Below are 21,931 nucleotides of genomic sequence, written 5' to 3' on the forward strand. Positions count from 1 at the left end.
CTACAGTGGCATAGACAGTCACTGAACAACTACTATAATTGTTTAAGTTTTTACTTTTTTAAATGATAACAATACAATATACTTTTTTAATACCATGTTCTGAAATATAATGTTACTCGGAGTATTTCGATATTTAACATTACCTATTACCTATTTAAAGTTTAGATGAGTCGAGTGTGAACCAACATTTTGCGGTACGCCCTAATAGGCAGTATTCAACTTCTCAAATCTTTAAATATTTATAAATTGACTTATAAACTATAAAGGCGTAAACTTTTGGTCCAAAATTATATTATATTTATGTATCAAAGTACACCGAAAATATTCTGCTTTACTTAATAAAGGATTAAAAATAAATATTGTTATTAAAAATAGTAAGAAATTTAAAATTATAAAGATAAAAATACTAAGCTTACTGCTTATGTACCTGTATTTTTATTTTTTTATGTGCTACTTATAAGAACAATATTTATACTAGATTTTATATTAAATATTTAAGCTTTTTGAATTAAAGTTTCAATTAGTAGCTTAAATTTAGTCAAAGTATTTTTAAATTTCATTAAGTATAGAAAATTATAATTTAAGTAATAATGCAATATTTCATATTTCTATAAGATTAATACTTTAAAATTAATACAAATTATATTGTATAATAGGCGCCTAGTGTCATAGTGTATCTCGTTATCGAAAAATTACTGTACCTATGTATTTTATATGAATAATGCAATGATAAAATAAATCATTATGCATATTCGTATAATGATGAAAAAAATAAATTAAAAATTCTGAAAGCATTAAATGATCTAATTTTTTTGGTAACCAAAGTAAAACATTAATATTTTAATAATATTTCAATTTTAACTAATGTTTGTTAAATGTCCGATTATTTTAAAAAGCACTGAGAAATGTCCAAGTACCTATAAATTTGATCTAATATGATACTCAAAAATAATAGAAGTTGATGATTGAATTTTTTTTCATTCAAAAAAGTGTTCAAAAATAAAACCACATACTATTACACAATAAAATAAATTGATCTATTTTTTTCATTTATTTAATATAAACATAAGTATATTATAGCGCTACTAAATTAAATAATAATAATAATTTATTCACGGTGCAGTACTTTTTAAATATGTTAAGAAAATACATCATTTAGTGTTTATAGTTAGTTAGTAATTTATACTTTTACAGCTATATTGTATGATGTAACGCATCATAAAACTAGATTTAATCTAGAAATAATTATGACTAAAATCGATTAAATAATATCAATTGTTGTTAATGCTGTTAATTAGTAGGTACAGATAAAATTGAATATAACAAACACGTGTAGTCTGTAATAATAGAAACTAGAAAATTATTATTGAATAAAATATATATTAAATAAAGATATTCTAATATTTTCTAAAAAAAAAAAAAGATGTGGTCTACTCTGAAGAAGTGCAGTAACTCCAAAAAACAAATTGTTCATGTTAAATAGTTATGCGCATTATAATAAATGTATATTATTTGGTACTTATTGTCTTAATAATATGCGGTTAAAATTATATTTCAATAACCTCTTAAAAAGATGTCTAACACGCATATACATTATACATGGTGATTCTTTTATCAAGCAACACTCATTATTTAAAAAAGTATTAACTTTTTTCAAAATTTAAGATCCATAGTGTTCTAGAATTGTAGAACTTTTCCATATTCTCACCCTTATATTTTATTAGGTAAACTACTATTAACTTTTGATTTTCAAATGACAACCTATACTTAATATTTCATAAATGAATAAGACTATATTTTTATGAATTATCACATTAAAATTTTTATTTTTCGTTTATCCGTTGATGAGATATAGCTCTTCAAAGTTAGGTAGTATTGGAAAGTCATTGTGTGTAAATGTGTTATAACTCAATAGTATTTATAATAGTAATATTAGTCCATTTAATTATAATTATATGACAATTGACTTCAAGGCCGTAGCCAGAAAAATATTTTGGGGAGGGTTAATGTATAAATATGTAATATTATGTAATAAAATATGAAATTATAACTATTCAGTATTATTTCAAAAAAAATTTCGGGGGGTTGAACCCTAAGCCCCCTCCCTGGCTATGGCCTTGATTAACTAAAAGATATGAAAGGTAATAACAGGTACAAATATTACCATTCTTCGCTATAAAATGAGGTCGACGATATCAAATTCATTACTATTATAGCTACTAGACTTAATAAATAAAAATCCCAGTTCTGACTAGTTAGTACTGATGTACCTATAACACCTAAAACCTTTCTTAAGCCAACCAACTTTGAGCAGCTATAATTTGCCTACAGATCAACCAACATTTTAACGTGAAAATTCATGAAAAAAATGCTTAATTAATTTAATGCAATTATTGATATAGGTTGCCATTTAAAAATCAAAAGTTGATAGTTTTTTTACTATTAAATATAAGAATATAAGAAAGAAGAAAATTAAAATTTTATACAGTTCTAGAATAACATATATATCTAAAAATTTGAAAAAAAAATCTAAACTTTTTGAAATAATAAGTATTGTTTGATAAAAAAAAAATCACCCTATCTAAAATATAACATAGCAAATTTTACTCTTTTTAATACTAGGATAATTATATTTAACCTACTTCAAAGAAAAATGGTTTTCGTAATTATTAAGAAAAATACTGAATATGTTTTACTTTTGACCATTCAAAGGAACAACCATAGATTCACAAGCATTTTATGAAATTTCAAGTTACAACAGTTATTTGTTTTTGAACTACACCAAATAAATTCGATTTTGTCATATATAGAATTCGAGTATAGAAATTCTCGTTTTTGACTATTATTTTTCTTTTAGAAATACCAATTACTAGGTTTAAATTTTACTAAAAGCCACAATAGAAATTGAATATTGAAGTACTTTTTTTACTTTGTATCCGAGATGGCGAAATGCCTAGATTCCAGACTACTGCACTTCTTTATAGCAGGAAAAAATGATCATTTATTATGAAAAAATAAAAATTATGAAAAATTTTCACTACCAATTTATGTTCTTAATAATATAAGTTATTATAGATGTTATCATTCAATTATAATAATTATTACGGTAATATGAAACATACTTGATAAAATATTTCCATGTTAATAATTCTTGTCCTTGTATATTGTAATTTTTGCTGGTGTGCATTATTTATTCTCATTGTTAACAAAATCAATTGTTTTAATTTCATATCAAATTCTGTCCAATTACAGCTATATAACATGAATATTACAGAATCTTTCTAAAAAAATTATGTAGAGTAATTCATAAACTTTTTAATGCATCTTAGATATTATAGTATATATAAATTATAAATATAGGAGAAATGAGAATTACAATTTACAATACCAACTAAAAATATCATGCGATACTACATTTAAATCATTTTTTTAATATTTCTTAGAAATGCAATATGTTATGCAAAAATTATTTTATATATTTATTATATTTTATTATTGTTTTATAATATTTGATGCACAGGTGCATTTTTTATTAGGTACTAATAGACTATTGTGGACTAATTATTGATAAGTACTAAGAAATCATTCAGGTTTTATAATTTTTTTTCTATCCTTAATAATTAAGTGATACATTTTACAGAAAAATACGTAGTTTAAAAAATTTTATTCATTATAGGACTAGTGACATAGATGAACTTTTTATTTACGGATATATCAATATAATCAGTTCATTTTTTTTATATAAATAGCTCTCTTTCTATGGATCATAGCTATACTACGTCTTATTTATAACTAAGTAGGTTTGTTCTATAATAGGTATTCCAAAAAAATAAACAACGTTTTACCACAAAAATAGTACACAAGTACCTACTATAGTTTAATAATAGTTTCAAATGCTTAAAAAAAATACGGTAAATGCAATCTAGGCATTTCTAAATAATTTAAAAATATACAGTCATCATTTCCACGTCTAGAGGTAGAAGTATAGGCCAATCGACTAGTAATTTAGCTAAAAATTAAAACCATAAAATTCTACAGGAAAACTCATCAAAAAAATTTCTAAACACTGTTTGAGAATTGGATTGCATAAAAAAAAATTCAACTAAATGTTAATGATGAAATTGTTTAGGTTTTGTTTCTCAAATTAATTATCGTAAATAATGTCGAACAAGTAAACTGCAAAGTCTAAAAAAACATCATAAAAACAAAAAATTAACTACAGCCGATTATGTTGATAGTTGTTTATTATTAATTATGTAAACTATTTAATAGGTAGTCAATTTTTAATTTTAATAGGTAGTTATATTTTATTTTCTTAATAAATATACATTTAAAATTACTATAGAAAATATATAACCGATCACATTAGTACATTACGTTAATATGGCCCTGCATATTATGATTATTATTTTGATACACGCTTATATAATATATTTTAGTTTGTATCTATTAAGATTTTAAGTAGGAACAAGTACCTATTCAATTATTTTAACAATAAAGACCTACCGTACTGTACGTGATCTTCGCATGATAGTCATTTCTTGGACATATTTTAAAACAATAAGAGTAAGGTAAGTACTTTTGATAACCAATATTATTATTAATATTTTGTGAATCATAGTAAAGTACATACTTTATTAATATCAATGGCATTCCACCATGGGTTCAATGACCGTAATATAAGCTTTAAATGATAAAGCTATAGTACACATACGATAATATTATAGATACACACAGTACATTTTATAATATTAAGTTCTGGTGATATAATACTTTTAATAATAAGTAGTCAATTATTTGATCAGTACTTGTGATTCAAATTATTTTTGAAAATTATCAACGTCAAAAACTATGGAATTTATATACTAAAACTAGTCAGAATTAAAACATTTTAATTTCGTTTTAACCAATAAGTAAGGCTCGGAACTTAATACTCTTAAAAAGTACTTAATATGTTTGGATTTATGCACTTAAAAATATGCACTTATTTTTTAAAATAAAGATTTTATGAAATTATGAAAAGTTAATTATTACAGAGTTAATATCCTTAAGAGAGTTGAATACGTTTGATCTAGCTTTATAGTTATACTCTTAAAGTTACAAAAAAAGAGAGTATACCTAATATAACTAACTAAATTTATACATTTTTGAAACATAATTTCTAAAATAGCTTAAATAATAAATAAATTAAATTAAAGATTATACTTGAATAAACTTATTCTTATAATATTATAACTATTATAAACTAGATATATAATATTATATGTATAAATATAACGTAGCAAATTTGAGAACGATAAACCATAATATAAATATTGTTGGTTAACACCAAAAATATGAATATTAAGATCTATCAAAATGTATGTATAGGTACATAAATTTTCAATTTATTAATGTCTTAATCATCAAGTATACTCTAAACAATTGTAAAATTAAGAAATATAAAACAAAAAAAAAAGGTAAATAAATGTGTGTTCTGCTCAGCTGTACATTAGGCATTTCGATTGGGTCACTATTATAGGTGTGTCAAATTTGAATTCAATGATATATCTGAATTAAATTTTTACTCAGTGAATGATCTTTTATCGATATTCATAGAAAAAAAAATTGAAAATTTCAAATAATTATGTAAATATTCAAAGTATTTTGAAAATTTGATTGTATATAGGAAATAACAACCTAACTTGATTTGATCAAAAATTAGATTAGCGTAAAAATTCCCGTTTTCTCCTCATTAAGTTTTGGATTTTTCCGATTATAAAAATTAATATAGGGAACTTTTAATCTCTTTTCAACATTTTCTATGCAAAACCAGCCTCAAAATTGAAAATCGAAGTATTTTATCGACTACTAATCGTATACACATTCACAAAAAAAAACACTACATTGTAAAATCAATACATATTTCACTCCGCTCAGAATCTAAAATCACAAAATAAGCGTTATAAACTTTTAATTTTTTTTTGGTTGTTTGTTTAAACTAAATTCTAGTCCACTTGGCAATATATATTCTAATATAGCCCAACAAAAACATGCAAAATATGTAACAACTTTCCAGTTTTATTCATGAGATTTTAATTCAGTGTATAGTATTGTTGGAACTTCAAATTTTATACCGAGTATTTCTAAATTAGAAAAGTAGCTAACGGCAGCCAGAAGGGCCACTCCTTCCCCCCTTCCCTCTCATCGGTCGTGTTTTTTTACAGACTATAACAGTACATTTATTGACAACAACGGCGGGCGCAGGGGGGGGGGGTCAAACTCCTTCCGAAATGAATGGATAATTAATTTCAAACGTAGTTATTCTCAATTATGAACCTTCAAAAATTCTAATTTTTTCAACCCCCCCCTCCAAATTTTTTCCTGCTTCTGCCTCTGATTGACAAGTATGTAAGTAGATACATCAGTATACCTATGATAATATAAATATAATATGATATATAATTAACAAGGGCAGCTCGTGGTGTTCAGAGTGGGTGGTATGCAAGTGCAATTCTTATAAAAGTTTATTAGAAAAATAAATTAAATCTATCTAAAATATTATTATGGTTCGATATAAATATATTGAAATATTTATACCCCAAGTTTAAGAAAATAATTTATATACCTACGAACATAATATCTAATAATATGCGTTAATTGTATTAATTAACAAAAAAAATTATACATGAAATCAATTCGTCGAAATACGATTGACTTATTTAAATTATAACCGATATGGAGCGCCGCGTGTGCAGCGATTGCTGCACACCACGGTCTCATTAATTTTTGCCAACCCCCCACTCAATGACATAATACGTTTACACTGACAAACGGTGTTCTGAATGAGCTGCACACCAAATTATGTGTATTTATTATAACTTAAATAAATTATAGGAGTAATATCATATTCGGGTATATAAGCAAACATAATCTTTTTTGATTAATACAATATTATACAATAAATATTATATTTAAGCTTAAATGATATAAAAATTGTGTTAAAAATTAAAAATATATTTTTACTATTTTATCTGTATTAATTTATGTGGTGTACGCACACCAGCACACCTAGGCACGAGCCACCACTGATAATTAATATATGGTGATAAAAATAGTGTATTGATATAAATTGTATTTATTATCTATAGCTTTGGTTGGAAGATTACAAACATAAGCTACCGTTCATGTTGATCGCGACAATGCAAGCCGTCCAAGTTGAATGGACGATAATATACGATATTTTATACTACTGCTGTACAATTTTCAATAGTAAAAAACATATTTAAGAGATACAATGAATGAATAAAGATTGAATGGTTTAGCCCTAGCTTCTATAAATAAATACGAATTAAAATATGATAATGTAGAAAAATCAATATCGATTGCTTTTGTTAAAAAAAAATTCCTAGGAGAATGAAAGTTTTAGATTGAACTTTAACGCAGTTATAATATAATATTATAATGTATTATATGTAAGTATACCTTATTGTACGAAAATTTAAGATACTCCTTAAGTTGTTTGTAATAAATTATTACAAATAAAAAGTTATTAATACCTTATTCATTTAAGTACGATATATTTAATTTTATCTCTGATCATAAGTATAATATGTAAAAAAATTACCTTTTATCTATAGTAAAACTGTACAAATTTAATTTAGTAACGTATTTTTATTACACACCTCCTTTTAGACATCTTGACTACGCTATTATTTATAACTACTTTAGGAATAAAAAATGTACTACTTTTATCATAGCTATAATATTATATCTTTAGGCTTTGTTGATATTATAAAATTATTAATAACACATTAGGTAAAGATTATTAAAAAAATACATAACAAATTATAAAATAATTCCAACCAACTTATATGAAGCAAGTAGAGAACCCTCAATGAACTATCCTATGTTATGTTATAACAAAATATAATGTGTAAAAAATTATAAAAACCAATATTATTAGTATTATACAGTATACATATATTAAGTATGTGAAAAAATGTATATTAGTATACTATGTGCTGAAATTCCTGTTTTATAAGTAAATATATTATGCTTTATTTTTCTTTATTTGAAAAAAAAAATTATAATTTATAAAAACTACTTAAATAAAGTATTATTTATTATCATTATTTTTTTAATTTGTAAGATTGTATAATCAATGATATACTATAATATTATATATTATTGTATAATGAATCGTTAACTAAAGCAATTGGTCTATTTAAAATATTTATACATAAATCTACAATATCCTTGCTTATCGAATATGGAATATAGTCATTTAATCTAACCCGTAGCCAAAACTAAGTATAAAAAATGTAATTTTTTTAAACACCGTTTTTAAATCAAAACTTATAACTTTCAATACGCTATAAATATACTACATGATTCAATATATAATAATGGTAGATAGTATACATATACGTTTACGTTTCTTAAACGTTTTATATGTAAACCGACGTGTTCTAAATAATATATGTTTTAACACATTTCGAAAATCGTTACTCTCAATTCCTTTTGGTAAGCATTCTTATTATCTGTATATCGACCATATTAATAAGTACCACTGTTTATTATCATTTATCATACACCGTTATATCAATATAATAGTTGAGTCGAATTAGATAGTCTGAGACGCGTGAAAAAACAAAAACAAAAATCAAATATCAAAACACTTATTATAAATATCTATCACGTTATTTTCCACGATCTGTTATCCGCGTGTTAAAGAGTTCAACGACCGCGATTTTAGCATAAAACGATAAGGTCGTATTATAATACCGGTAAATCGTAAATTCATAACACAACAAATATATATTTTATATATAGCAAAATACTCGAACTTTAAGTGTTGGAATAGAATACGTAGTTGGCAAATCGCAACAATATTTCGTATTGTGCACTCTTATCGCCACCTGAAGTGTTATACTACACAGAAGTACCTGTGTACACTATAATATGTAATTGGTATACATATTTCAGCTTCAAAAACATGATTAATGTGATAGATTAACAGCGCCGGCGATGATGGCAATTTCTAATATTAACAGACGCGCTCGACTGGTTTAAAAACGGCGCCCTCGTACGATTCGCACACCACTGAGCCGATGGCACCGTGCCGCTAACCACTACTACACGACGTCATCATCGTACGCACGCATCGACCGCAACCGGAAATATTCGACATTAAATTTATCGTATTATAAACAAATATAAATACCTGTAACTTCCGACCATCGTCGCTGTGATTGAATTTGATTTTTTTTAAATTTCACACGGGAAATCGCCAACGCCGCACACGTTTCCGGGAATAGACAATAATATTTTATTATAATATAACGAGTACGAACCCATCGGAAAAATGCTATCGGTATCGGGCGCTTCTGCGACGACATTGGTGACGGTCCTGGCCATGACCGCGGGAGGATTTCCGGGTCCCGTTCCCGCGAGATGCGCGAGGATATTGGCCGTGGAGACGGTGGGCGGCCGGAGCCACTGGAATTTCATGAGCGGCATTATCGGGGCACTGGTAGACAACGGGCACGCAGTCACCGCATTCACGCCATTCTTGGACGGCGACCGGGCCAATTACACGGAAGTGGACATATCCACCGGGTTTCCGGTGGGCCTGGACCTGGACATAGTCGGCCTTCTGGACCACTTCCGCAACCCGTTTTGGACGTACGGCGCGTACGTAGAGATGGGTCGGTCGCAGTGCGACGCCATCTACAGCCACGCGGAAATGAAACGACTTCTCCGCGACTCGACGGGCTTCGACGCGGTCATCATCGAATCGTTTTGGTCCGAGTGCATGTCGTACGTAGCCGCCCGGCTCGGTTTGCCGCTCATCTACGTTACACCGCTGCCGGTGGTGGCGTTCTTGGAGCGCACCATCACCGGTCACGTGTCCAACCCAGCGGTCGTTTCCAACCTGATGACCGGGCACGCCGTACCCGCGACGTTCGGGCAGAGGCTGACCAACGCGGCGCTACAGGTGTACGGATCGGCCGTGCAACGGTACAAGGAGTTCCAGCTCAGGTACACCGGACCTCCGAAGGAGTACGACCTGGTCGATCCCGTCCCGCCGTCCCTGGTGTTCGTCAACAGGCATTTCATTAGCGACGCCCCTAGTCCGGTGCCCAGAAACGTCATCGACGTGGGTGGAATCCATCTGAAGGCGGCCAAGGTTTTGCCAAAAGTGAGTATATTGACGTTTGTTGTTATTTTATTCCGTGATCGCAGTAGAAAATATATTATATTATCGTATGGGTATTACAAAAAAATCGGCCAACGACCGTCGTAATTTATTATTAATAGTATAATTTTTTTCACGGGCTTGGGTCTTTTACGTTCTAAGTATAAATATATCCTAATCAATAAGAGATTTCAGTCTTTGGTACGCACAGTTTGTTAATCTATTGCATCTTTTGAACCGCAATTAACTGCGGAGTACTGGTCAAAAAAATTATTTGAATTTTTCAAAATTGTCATAAAAATCAAAATTTAGCGCTCGCTCGCACTTATTATAGTTTCGACAAGTCATAAAGTATCGTTGTATTATAATAAATTGATGTAAATATTATTTGCTTGTTGATTCTAAAGATTTATTATTTCTATAAATAATAGTCTTACTGTTTAAAACGATACGTCATACGTATATAAAAGTTCAACTGTATTTATAATATATAATTAGTATAGTGAGATTAAAAATAAAAACAACTTTAAAAATACAGAGATGAACTTATGTTTCATCTTCTATTTACCTACCTACTTCTACTTCGATACAAACATAGGTACACTAATGGTCATTAGTCAATAGTTTAAATAATAATTAATAGTATAGTTTATAGATGTAACTATCACTAACTTATATTTTTGAATTACTTTTTTTTTATTCTACTGTATGCCTTTAGCTTTGATTGTAAATTTTTAATAATGAAGTATCTTTTCATTCAAAATATTATTTAAACAAATTATTAACAGCGGGCAACTTCTTATTCACGCCACTATTACGCCCCTTACTACAATATAATATCATCATAATTACTAATAATGTAGACTTTATTTTGTTTACCATTGTTAATAAATAAATATTATTTCGTGACTACAGGATGTATTAGAATTTATCGAACAATCACCTCATGGAGTAATTTATTTTACATTTGGTTCTACCGTAAAAATGTCTACGATACCGGAAAGCGTAAAAAAAGGATTAATAAAAGCGCTCGCTCGTGTTCCTCAAAGAGTGTTATTGAAATACGAAGACGAAATGGACGACAAACCGGAAAATATGATGATGAAACAATGGCTTCCCCAACGTGATATACTTTGTAAATAATAAAACATATAGTATCATTCTTACATCACGTCAACTCAAATTGCCAAACTTACAATAAATAAATGGTTTGATACCTGTTTAAATATGATAAAACTTTGTTGCAGTGCACCCCAATGTGAAACTATTCATCAGTCACGGAGGTATATCTGGGCTATACGAAACCGTGGATGCTGGTGTTCCAGTTCTTGGATTTCCTTTAATCGGTGACCAGGCGAGAAACATTGACAACCTGGTCAATGCCGGAATGGCTATTTCTATGGACCTGCTGTCCATCACTGAAGATTCATTTTTGAAAAACGTCTTGGAACTGCTCAACAACAAAAAGTAAGTTAAAAACTATGAGTGGAAAAAAATATTGATAAAACGTCCACGATTTATTAAATTTACGAACCCCTGCGGGTTTCTGTAATAATAATAATAAAATAAACACCAGAATTAAATGCAAAAAAAGAGAAGTGGGTAACCAGCGCTTTACTGATTAAATCATTGTAGTGTATGTTTTTTAATAAATTCAACGATATATCATTCTCTTGAACACAAAAAACGATTCTGAGAGAAGACATTTTGCCAACCATGGGCGTCCATTGGGGAGGGCAAAATAGGGCACTTGCCCCCCCTGGATAAAAAATATTAAAAACGTGTAGCTTAATAAATATTAACATAATACTATAATAGTATTATTATCTTTATTACCTTACACTTGAGAATTATTTTATTTTGATCCCCCCCCCCCTAAAATGTTACCTATGAGCACCTATACTGCCAGCCTAGGTACCTTATTACTGATAACTACATTTCATAATATGTTTTTTGATATTACTATTATTACTCGTATTATTATTTATTATTATTTATTTTGTTATTTATTCTACTATGAGTATATTAAGTACTGACGTACTGTAATAGATTGATGTTTTTAACTGAAAACTTTGCATTCATTTTACGATTAATTTCTAATTATTATTACAGTATATAATACACTTATATCATTTGTTGTGATTATTAACTTTTAAATCAATATCGTTTTACCGTAGAATGGTGTGAATAGATTCTTGGTATAATTAGGCAGAAGTTTAGTTATAATATATTAATTTAAATGACTATAAAATACCTTAGTTTATAAAATGTAAAAATCCGTGGCGTACAACTTTCAAGTGTTTTCTTCATTTTGATAAACATTTAATTACGTCCAACTTTGTACTTCAATTTCCTATAAAAAAAAATAAATGTGCATATTAAGTATGTACTTTTTAGATTTGTTTGATTCTATAGTATGAAAATATTTTCTCCAGAAAATTTTCAATTAATTGAATATATATTAATACATATATTTAAAAAGCTTACCGATTTAGGAAAACTAGTTTATTTATACAGAAACGTAGAAACAATATTAATAAAACGTGAATTTACTTAAATTTACAAATATTTAAAACATCTTCGGCTATCACGAATCTATTGGTTTACTTGCGTAGTTAGAAAAACTATTTATTAAACCGTTTTCTTAAATACTATAATGATTATAGTACGTTCAACTTAACATATTATTATGCAGAAATATGCGATTAATATTATGTGCTTTCGTCTCAAACATATAAAAATATGGAAAAAAATAATTCTCACTCGCAATCTGAATACAATTGTAATAATAAGCATACTTTATATAAATCTTAATCATTATTATTTTTATTATTGCATATACGTACGTATAGATACTCGGAGAACGCTAAAAACGCCATGAAAATATTTAAAGATCGACCCATGTCGCCGGAATCGTTGGTCGTTTACTGGACGGAGTATGTCCTACGTCACCACGGAGCACCACACTTGAAGTCTTGCGCGCTCAATCTGACGTGGTATCAATATTACCTGTTGGACGTGATGGCTTTCACGTTAGCTTGCATATCCTTCGCCGTTCTCGTAATCTACAATATTTTTAAATATGCTGCGTGTGTTATAATTACAAAAATTTCGAATCATTTGCGAGATGTCAAAGTAAAACGTGAATGATTTGAATAATTTTAATCCATAATAATATTATCATGGTGTCGAATTCCTCGATCTCGTATTAGGTATTATAGTTCCCTTATTCGTACGATGAAATTAACAATAATCGTTAATATTCCCATCGATGCGTGACGTTCAATTAAGAATATTTTAATTATATTTTGTTTGTATATAATGTTTACCAATTAATCAAATAAGTTTTTAACTTTCTTAAACTACTGGACGAAATATTGTTTTTATAATTGTAAATTACGTATATAAATCTTTTTGTTTGTAAAACTTTGTATTCTATGTTATATTATTTATAAGACAAGTAATATTTAAGTATTTAAACAAGTATTCATAATATGTTTGTGATATTCCAAATAGTATTTAGTTTGAACTATACATTAAAATTTATAGTTTATACAATATTGTAGTATAATTAAATTCGTTATATTATATTTGGTTCTCTAATTATATTCATGTTTTGCACATACAGAATATAATATTTTTATTTGAGATAATATTACTTATAAAAAAAACTGATATACTTGTTATTCATCTTATGTATTTATTCAAAAAAAATTATTATTATTGAAATTAAAAATTTGAGATCAATATTTTTATTTTCATGATTTTTTTATTCTTTAAGAAGATAATGGGCCCCACAAACAAGTTTGTTTTAGGGTGGCATAAGTTCACAATTTGAAGTATAAATTCATTAAGTATTTAATATAAAATAAAATAATATATGTTTGTTGATTGTTATAAAAATAAAAATTAGATTTAAATCAAAATATAATTAATTATTATAACCAAAAACTAATAAAACATTATCTAAAGTTATAAAATGTATAACATAAAAAAGGAGAAAGAATGAACCCTTTCGACATTTGGTCAAATATCTACAGAAGTTTTTTAATTATTAATATATGAACTCAAGTAACAGCAATAAAAGTAATTGTTATACTTTACCAGTTAACAATAACGCCTATGCTACAGTAAGGTCAACCGCGCATAATAATAGACAAATATAACTACTTAACAGTAGATATAGGTAAATTGTAAAACATATATACGTTAACTATAGTTATTTTATATATTAATATCGTTCACTATGTTATACTAATTGAACAAATTTTTTTTAATAGTTTATACTGTACATACAAAAAAATACCATAAAATTGGAGAAATTTAAACTTAGATTATCAAATCCAAAAGAATATTAATTATTGGTATGTACTGCCTATTTATTAACAGGTACTTGGGGTTAGGGAGGGTCTTAGTCAAATCCTGCTTGGGTATACCCCTCCTAATTCCTATGCCAACAAGTAAAGAATTCTCAAATATTTTTGCTCTGGATTTTCAAAACTATAATTTTTTATCTAGATTTCTATTTAACCAAACTTAACTATCCAACGATAATAAATCATTACACGCACGCACGTCGTTATTGTCGCTATGACTACGGTCATCACTTAATAAAAAACCATTAGCCCCACTATATGCTGGGGTTCTGACAACGGGTATTGAAGTCGTGTGTTAGTCATCACGTCGTCATGTCGTCGTCGGAATCTATGACCAGCGATATGGCGGAATATCCTGACTACGTACACGAATGTCTTAAGTATGTGCCAATCTACAGCAATGGAGCGTTTTCATGTTCTTCAGCGGACGACGAAGATGACTGCAGCTACGACGAGGACATGAAACGGATATTATCGGAACACAATGTACCTGAGCCGAGAAATTGCGATGCAACGGGATTTTCATCATCATACCAGGCCGCAGAGGCAGTGATAGCGGCGGAAACGGACTCTTCACTCAACACATCCAACCGGTATGAGGACTGGGACAAAGCACTTGAAGATGCGGTCATGGTGTACCCGCCCCTAGGCGTCTGTCGGTTCGCTTCAGAATCGTCAAAAAATCGAAAATTCCTTATCCTTAGCGGTGATACAGATGTACAGTCGGATCTAATCAGAAGTCCTTCATCATCTGCCCAGCTACTTAGAAAATGCCTGGAAGGTGCTCTTTACGGTCAAGACACTAAGGAGTTTGCAGTAGCGCAGCCTTACTGCGTCGCTAACAAAAACCTAGACTTCGGGAAATCCAAAATGTCACCCGGAGCCATGCTTGACTCTAAAAAAAGGGTTGAAAACTGGATGAGTAAATATTATGTAACCGATATTGGCCCAGGTACAGGAAATGGACATTAAGCTTGTAAGTTGTATATTATGCAGGACGCAGGTGTGTGCGTGCTAACTGCACTTGCAGATTTATGCAGTGTACATTGTAAACATATATTTAAATATCAATAATCTTTGAAAATTATGATTAAGTAAATGTTTTTATAAAAAGAAATTAAAAGTTTAATCAAATTAAATAAAAATTATATGGAATTTTAGCTTTTTTTACTGCAAATTATATTATATTCTTTGAATTGTAATGTAATAGATACATTAGGCCTATTGGTACTACCGTGTTTTGTGTTATTAATAGGTCTAAATAGAATAGAGTGCTTTTGCAGCTCAAGCCTCTAAACCAATAACAATTATTTTAAGACTGCCAAAAAAATATTTTAAAAATAAATTAAATTTATAACAATTTTAGTAATTCAATAAATTTTCATGGATCAGTATAAATATTTTCTACCAATATAATATTCGTGTCTACTATAAAATACAGATTATATCAATCTGTAGTATCAACCGTCAATTTATCTCAAACACAGTGCTTGAATAGAAACAAAGGCATGGTATCATATAGAATTTAAAAAAAAATTATTTTCACTTGAAATTATTCATTTAGCTATGTATGATACAGACATTTTATGTATGAATTATCTTAATAATGAAAAAAGAATATATTTTAAATAACATTGTAAAATAAATTAAATGATTATAAATATTATAATTCAGAATTGTGTTGTTAATAATTTAACTTATCACTTTTTATCACTTTAAGACTTATTATATTTTATTGGTTAAGGAAGGGTGTGAAAAATGAAAGTTAATTTAGAATTATTATTTTACTTTTTGAAAATGAAACAAGATAATATAATATACATTTTTTTTTTTAGAAAGAATGTAGTGAGTTAATTCTCGATTTTTATAGACACAAAATTTTTACTGTATACAGATTAAGAGCAGAAAGAATTAAATAAAATATACAATAAAATAACAATATTTGAACTATTAAATAATGCACGAGATATCAGATAATAATATACAAAGTAAATAATCAATAAAAGAATAAAATATCAAATATAGAATTACTATAGTAGAAATAAATCTGAACCACGGTTAAGCCTCAGTAAATCTTTGCCTAAACGATATTTATTATGTTTAATGTGCATTTTTAAAAGAAAGAATCAATAATTTCAAACTTCAACTTTAATTCAATTTATTATAAATTATAATGAAACTAAATATACCTAGCAGGTAATCTAATATTTTAATCATTTTAAATGAAAAAAACCGCGTAACCGATTGTATTTTTATATTTGTGCAATATGAAAATTGTAAATTACCTATATAAATATAGTATAATAACATAATACCTAAAAATATTTTTAAATATTTTTTAAATCACCATCTTAGCGACCAATTATTGTAGCCTTAGGTAATCAATTCGTGATACTATACGGTTTGAGGTACATCTTAAATTGTACACAACACTGCCCATTTAAATAAAAAGATCATTGTTTACACTTATATGTACATATTTTTATATTTTGCCACTCTTAAACTTATATTGTACTTAATATTTTATATATTAATAGTTAATAGTTAAAAATTAATTTTACTTAAAATTATTTTGATAAATATAATATAATTTTAATAAGCTTATACAAGGCAACATTTATTGTGGCTGACCCTCTTTTAAAATATTGTCTTTTAAGTATCGTGTAGATAATTGAGAAGTACGCTCACTCTATCTTTACTTTCTGATGTTTACTTTAAGTACTGTTAATTTTAATAAATATTTCTCAGTCATAAATCAATCGACATGGTATATAATATAATAATCAATAATGATCACTAGTTAGTAGTTGGTTAAAAATTAAAATTAAAATTAAATTAATAATATTTAATTACTAACTATGTATCAATTATAAACAGCTAGTTAATAGTAAAAAAATAATATCTTAATTAAAACTAAAATTTTGAATTAATAAAGAATAGATGCAGCTTCAACGAATTGCATAAAAGTACTCATTTTTCCTTGAATAATGAAATGTTTCTAAAATAATATGCACCATGCCACTATGCATACATCTATTAATGTAGTTAAAAAAAAAGTCGTCAACTACAATATGATCAATAATAAAAATACTAAAATAGTAATCAGAGAGCACCAAACAAGTATTTCATTTCTCACCTTTCACTTCTACAGAATGTCTCAATCGCTGTTAAGAAATCAAAATATTTTTCGTCCTTCTTACTAGATCAAAACTCAACTCTATTAATGCAAATAGTGACAATCATATTGAGTTTTAAATACAAAGTTAGGAGTAAATATACTCTTCTACACATACACAAAAGAAAAACAATTTGCCATTCCTCAAAACTACCGATATTCATATTAGGCGTATCAAAATTTTTTTAATTAAAACAAAACATTTTCTGAAAGTATTAGACGTGACAATATCAAATGAAAATCATCCTGTAAAATGATGATAAAGAATGTATTTTTTCTTATTTCGATGACCTATTTATACCTATCTCCCGATACTCCTGATAAATACAGGAGAATAATAAATTGTTGGTAATAATGGCTTGGTAAAAATACGGTGAAAACTATCTCATCACACCTTATAGGTACAATGATAGTTGTAGTGTTGTATAATATTGTATACAAACAATAATAATTTTGGAAGACGAAGAAACTATAATTTGAAAATTTTAGTAATCAATATTAATATACCAAACATCAATATTTTGTTGTTTATAAAAATGATGTAAGTATATTATAACTACACCAGACCCGATATTACACCTATACTTTAAATTTTTGTAAAGCAAGCACTATTGGACTATTATTCTTAAAATAAACATTTGAATGACAGAAATACTACTCGTTTAAATGTTAAATTAGGTACATCAAAATGTTGAAAAAAATTAGTCTCTTAACGGCTTATAGTGAAAAATTGTGTTTTCATTTAAAAAACAAAAGTTTATATTCACCACTGTAACTTTAAGTATTAGTTTAAAAAACCTCTAGGGTTTGAAAATATAGTCATAAAGTACACAATAGTAATACACATTATAGAAAAAAACATTATTTTATTATCATTATATAGTTATAACTTAATAATAAGTTAATATTTGTACTCTAACAAGTGGACTGTAAATAACTACACGAACAAATGCATTGATATTATTTCATATTGAAGTTCAAACTACTTACCGACTATAAATATAAATTGGAAAATAAAATAAAAGGAAGGCAAATGAGTACCTACCGCTGATTAGCTGTACTTTAAATGTTAAGTAGGTCACAATTATAAATCTGTAAAATTTGATTTCAATAATGTATCATTGAATAGGTATGAAAAACGATTCTGAACGGAAATGGTCCATTAGCCTAACTATATCAACAAGTTAAAATATTTTTTTACTTAATACTTACTATACACTATACAGCAAAGCATTACCCACTTGGCCATCTTTTTTTTATTGAAGGAAACAATAGATTGAAAATTTATTTGAGGAGATATAATTAATAGATATAAAGATATAATATAATTATTTTATATAGTTGAATATTGAATCTCATTAACATTTGGCCTTTAAATGCTCATAAAAAATTTAGCTTTCCGATAGAACTATTTTATTTAAGTATAAGTTTAAAACTAATTAGAAACTTGTATTAATTTTTTAAATCATTATAGGTATAAAAACAAAATCGTTTGTGAATTTCTAACAACAAAATAATTTACTTATTTTCGCAATTTTTATGACTTTTGTTAAAATTCTTACATTAAACACTTAGAAATAAATATTGTGTTTAATATACTCACTTAATATAAATTTTCAATCTTTTAAATTGAGAAATTAACAACTTTTATGAGCTTTGTATTACATTTTCAAGCATTTTGACTAAGCCAAAAAAATGTCATCGATATTTATAAAAATAAAACGAAACAAAAACGAATATTTTAAATGCTAATAGCCTTAAAATAAGTGAAATATTTTGAAAATCTTATTGTAAATAGAAAATAATAATAAACAGATTTGGTGAAAATTTCAAGTTTTTACAATTATTTGTTTTTGAGTTACATCAAAAAAACAAAATCGATTTAGTCAAAATTTACCGTTTTTCCTTAGTTATTCTTTGTTAATTTTTCCGAATCATAAAAGTAAGTACCGGGAATTTTTAATTTTGACTTACCTAAACTAGATCTATCCCTATTATTAAAATCTATGTAGGTATTAGGTGTATCAATAACTTACCATGTTACGCATACACAAAATAAACACACAATGATAACATCAAAACAAAATAATAATCAATATAAAAATACAATAGGTACACTAACTTATGGTAAGCACTTACGGTAATTATTTATTTTCCCATGTCATTTTAACACAAAAAGTGCACTTCGATCTGTAAGAGTCGCTAATAATTTAATATTTTTAAATTGCCTACAAAAGTTGTCCATCTAAATAATGTTAAATTTATGAATAGATTCCTACTCGGTATTCGAGATTGGTACTATTGTAATATTATGCTACGAGTTTATGAGTAATGACTCACATAAAATCGAATATATTTTAGTTTTAGTCTTACTATACTTAATAATCAGATAAAAGCCATAACACGTCTGCATGATAATATTAAACATCTTAACCAAATATAAATGATAAATAGAGCACCTATATGCATAATTAAGATAACTATAATACCTACTATAAAAAAAGGTTAGGTAAGTAACTATGTAGGTACTAGTCTAATATGATACCTACCGTAGTTATTTTTATTTTATTTCATTTTATTACAGGAAAGTACATTTGACTCATTAAGATAAATAACATATTATAACAGATGTACAAAATTATAGCTTAATAGCCATTATGATATCTGATCCACCAAGGCCCATGATAACTTACTTTTAGATAATATATTATTTTGGTCTATGTTGTGTCCTATTCGTTGTGAGTTTTACTGTTTGTTTTTTTATTTTAAAATAAACAAAAAATAATCTATTTGTACGGGCATTTAATATGTAATGAGGAAACATGAGTTAATTATCTTCAAGAGAAAAACTTGCTCCTAGAACTTGGTAGTTGTTCCAAATTAAAAGATGGTGTTATTTGTGGAGGCACGTTGAAAGAATATCAAAAAAGAGACTCAAATGGTGATTTATTTTATTAAAAACTACTTATTTACGATGTCAAAAAAAGGTTGTCAAACTTATCATTTTTTAAGAAAAAAAAATCCTTTTTTTACATATTACGATAAAAATGATTAAAGTAATAGTGATTTAGCATTAAATGAAATTATTAAATTAGTTTGGTATTGGGTGTATCAAATACCAGTTTCAATAATCGAAAAATTTACAACAAAAACTCGTAATACAATATTAAATTGGAATAATTTAAGTAAAGATGACGTAGCAGTTGTAATGTTTGATAAACGTAAGAAAATGGGTGGTCCAGGGAAAATTGTTCAAATTGACGATTCACTATTTCAAAGCAAGCGTAAATATATTAGAGGACGACTGAGAAATGGAGATATAATTCCAAATGTAAATGACAATTTATCAAGTGATACTGACAATATTGATGATCATTCGACACAAAAAAATTATGGTACTCGCATTCAAGGTCCATGGATTTTTGGTATGTGTTGTAAAAATATTGATGGAGTTATAGAAAGAAGATTTTTTAAAGTGGAAAAAAGAGATAAGGCAAATTTATTAGTTATTACCAATAATACAAAATCAAATAGAACTAGGATCAATTATTTATTCAGATCAATGGGGAGCATATAGTACCTTAAAAGATATAGTTCATCATCACGAAACCGTCAATCATTCCGAGTTTTTTGTTGATCCTACAACGGACACCCAAACACAAACGATGGAGTGTATATGGAGACATGTTAAAACTAAATACGGAATTAAAACCCGAAGAGCGACAGATTTGTTAGACCGATAATTAATAGAAGAATGGTGGCGATCCATTAATACCCAACAAGATTTATTAGAAGTTTTCTGGAATGATGTAAAAATAGTATATAATGAATAATAATAAATTAATAAATAATGACGTATTGAAATATTATAAAGTAGGTACTTGACAACGGTAAATTAATAAATTAAATTATTTAGTAATAAATTGTTATTAATATTGTTGTTAATTTGTTATTAATCAGTAAACGTTTTTTACCTACACCAACGAAGTAATGGTAAGTAGCATATTAGACGAGTATCAGTAACTATATTATGACTTCATTGCATATTTTATTCTATGATTATTACTATATAAAATAATTTTAGGAGGTACTTACTGATTACTCGTATACAGCCGTAACATAGAATTTACATCCGATATTGCATTGATGATTAATTTAAAAAATGACTAAGCAAAACCATCTTATGAAGACTATACCTAT

The 21,931-nt window shown here is 27.4% G+C and overlaps 2 protein-coding genes across 3 annotated transcripts in view; one reads left to right on the forward strand and one right to left on the reverse strand.

Moving 5' to 3' along the window:
* LOC114119989 (farnesol dehydrogenase-like) overlaps nucleotides 1-11,546 on the reverse strand; it is a 26,798-nt gene extending 15,252 nt beyond the window's left edge. The window contains exon 1 of one of the 2 annotated variants that reach the window (XM_027981746.2): nucleotides 11,398-11,546. The gene's annotated coding sequence lies outside the window, so the exon portion shown is untranslated. The remainder of the gene's footprint in view (nucleotides 1-11,397) is intronic. The other variant, XM_027981747.2, reaches the window with a different exon arrangement.
* LOC114119987 (UDP-glucosyltransferase 2-like) lies at nucleotides 9,337-13,646 on the forward strand. The gene is made up of 4 exons (XM_027981743.2): nucleotides 9,337-10,183; nucleotides 11,096-11,315; nucleotides 11,428-11,647; nucleotides 13,033-13,646. The coding sequence occupies exons 1-4, from the start codon at nucleotides 9,347-9,349 to the stop codon at nucleotides 13,328-13,330; spliced, it is 1,575 nt and encodes a 524-aa protein (XP_027837544.2). The 5' UTR covers nucleotides 9,337-9,346; the 3' UTR covers nucleotides 13,331-13,646.
* Nucleotides 13,647-21,931: the final 8,285 nt, after the last annotated feature.

The sequence above is a fragment of the Aphis gossypii genome, chromosome 3, assembly GCF_020184175.1.
Source record: "Aphis gossypii isolate Hap1 chromosome 3, ASM2018417v2, whole genome shotgun sequence".
In the NCBI taxonomy this organism is placed as follows: Eukaryota; Metazoa; Arthropoda; class Insecta; order Hemiptera; family Aphididae; genus Aphis; species Aphis gossypii.

Bases quoted from the DNA above. Each gene is read 5' to 3' on its own strand.
- LOC114119987 (XM_027981743.2), top strand. From the start codon at position 9,347: ATGCTATCGGTATCGGGCGCTTCTGCGACGACATTGGTGACGGTCCTG. The intron at 10,184-11,095 runs GTGAGTATATTG...TCGTGACTACAG, and splicing joins CGGCCAAGGTTTTGCCAAAA to GATGTATTAGAATTTATCGA. The intron at 11,316-11,427 runs GTAAATAATAAA...ACTTTGTTGCAG, and splicing joins TCCCCAACGTGATATACTTT to TGCACCCCAATGTGAAACTA.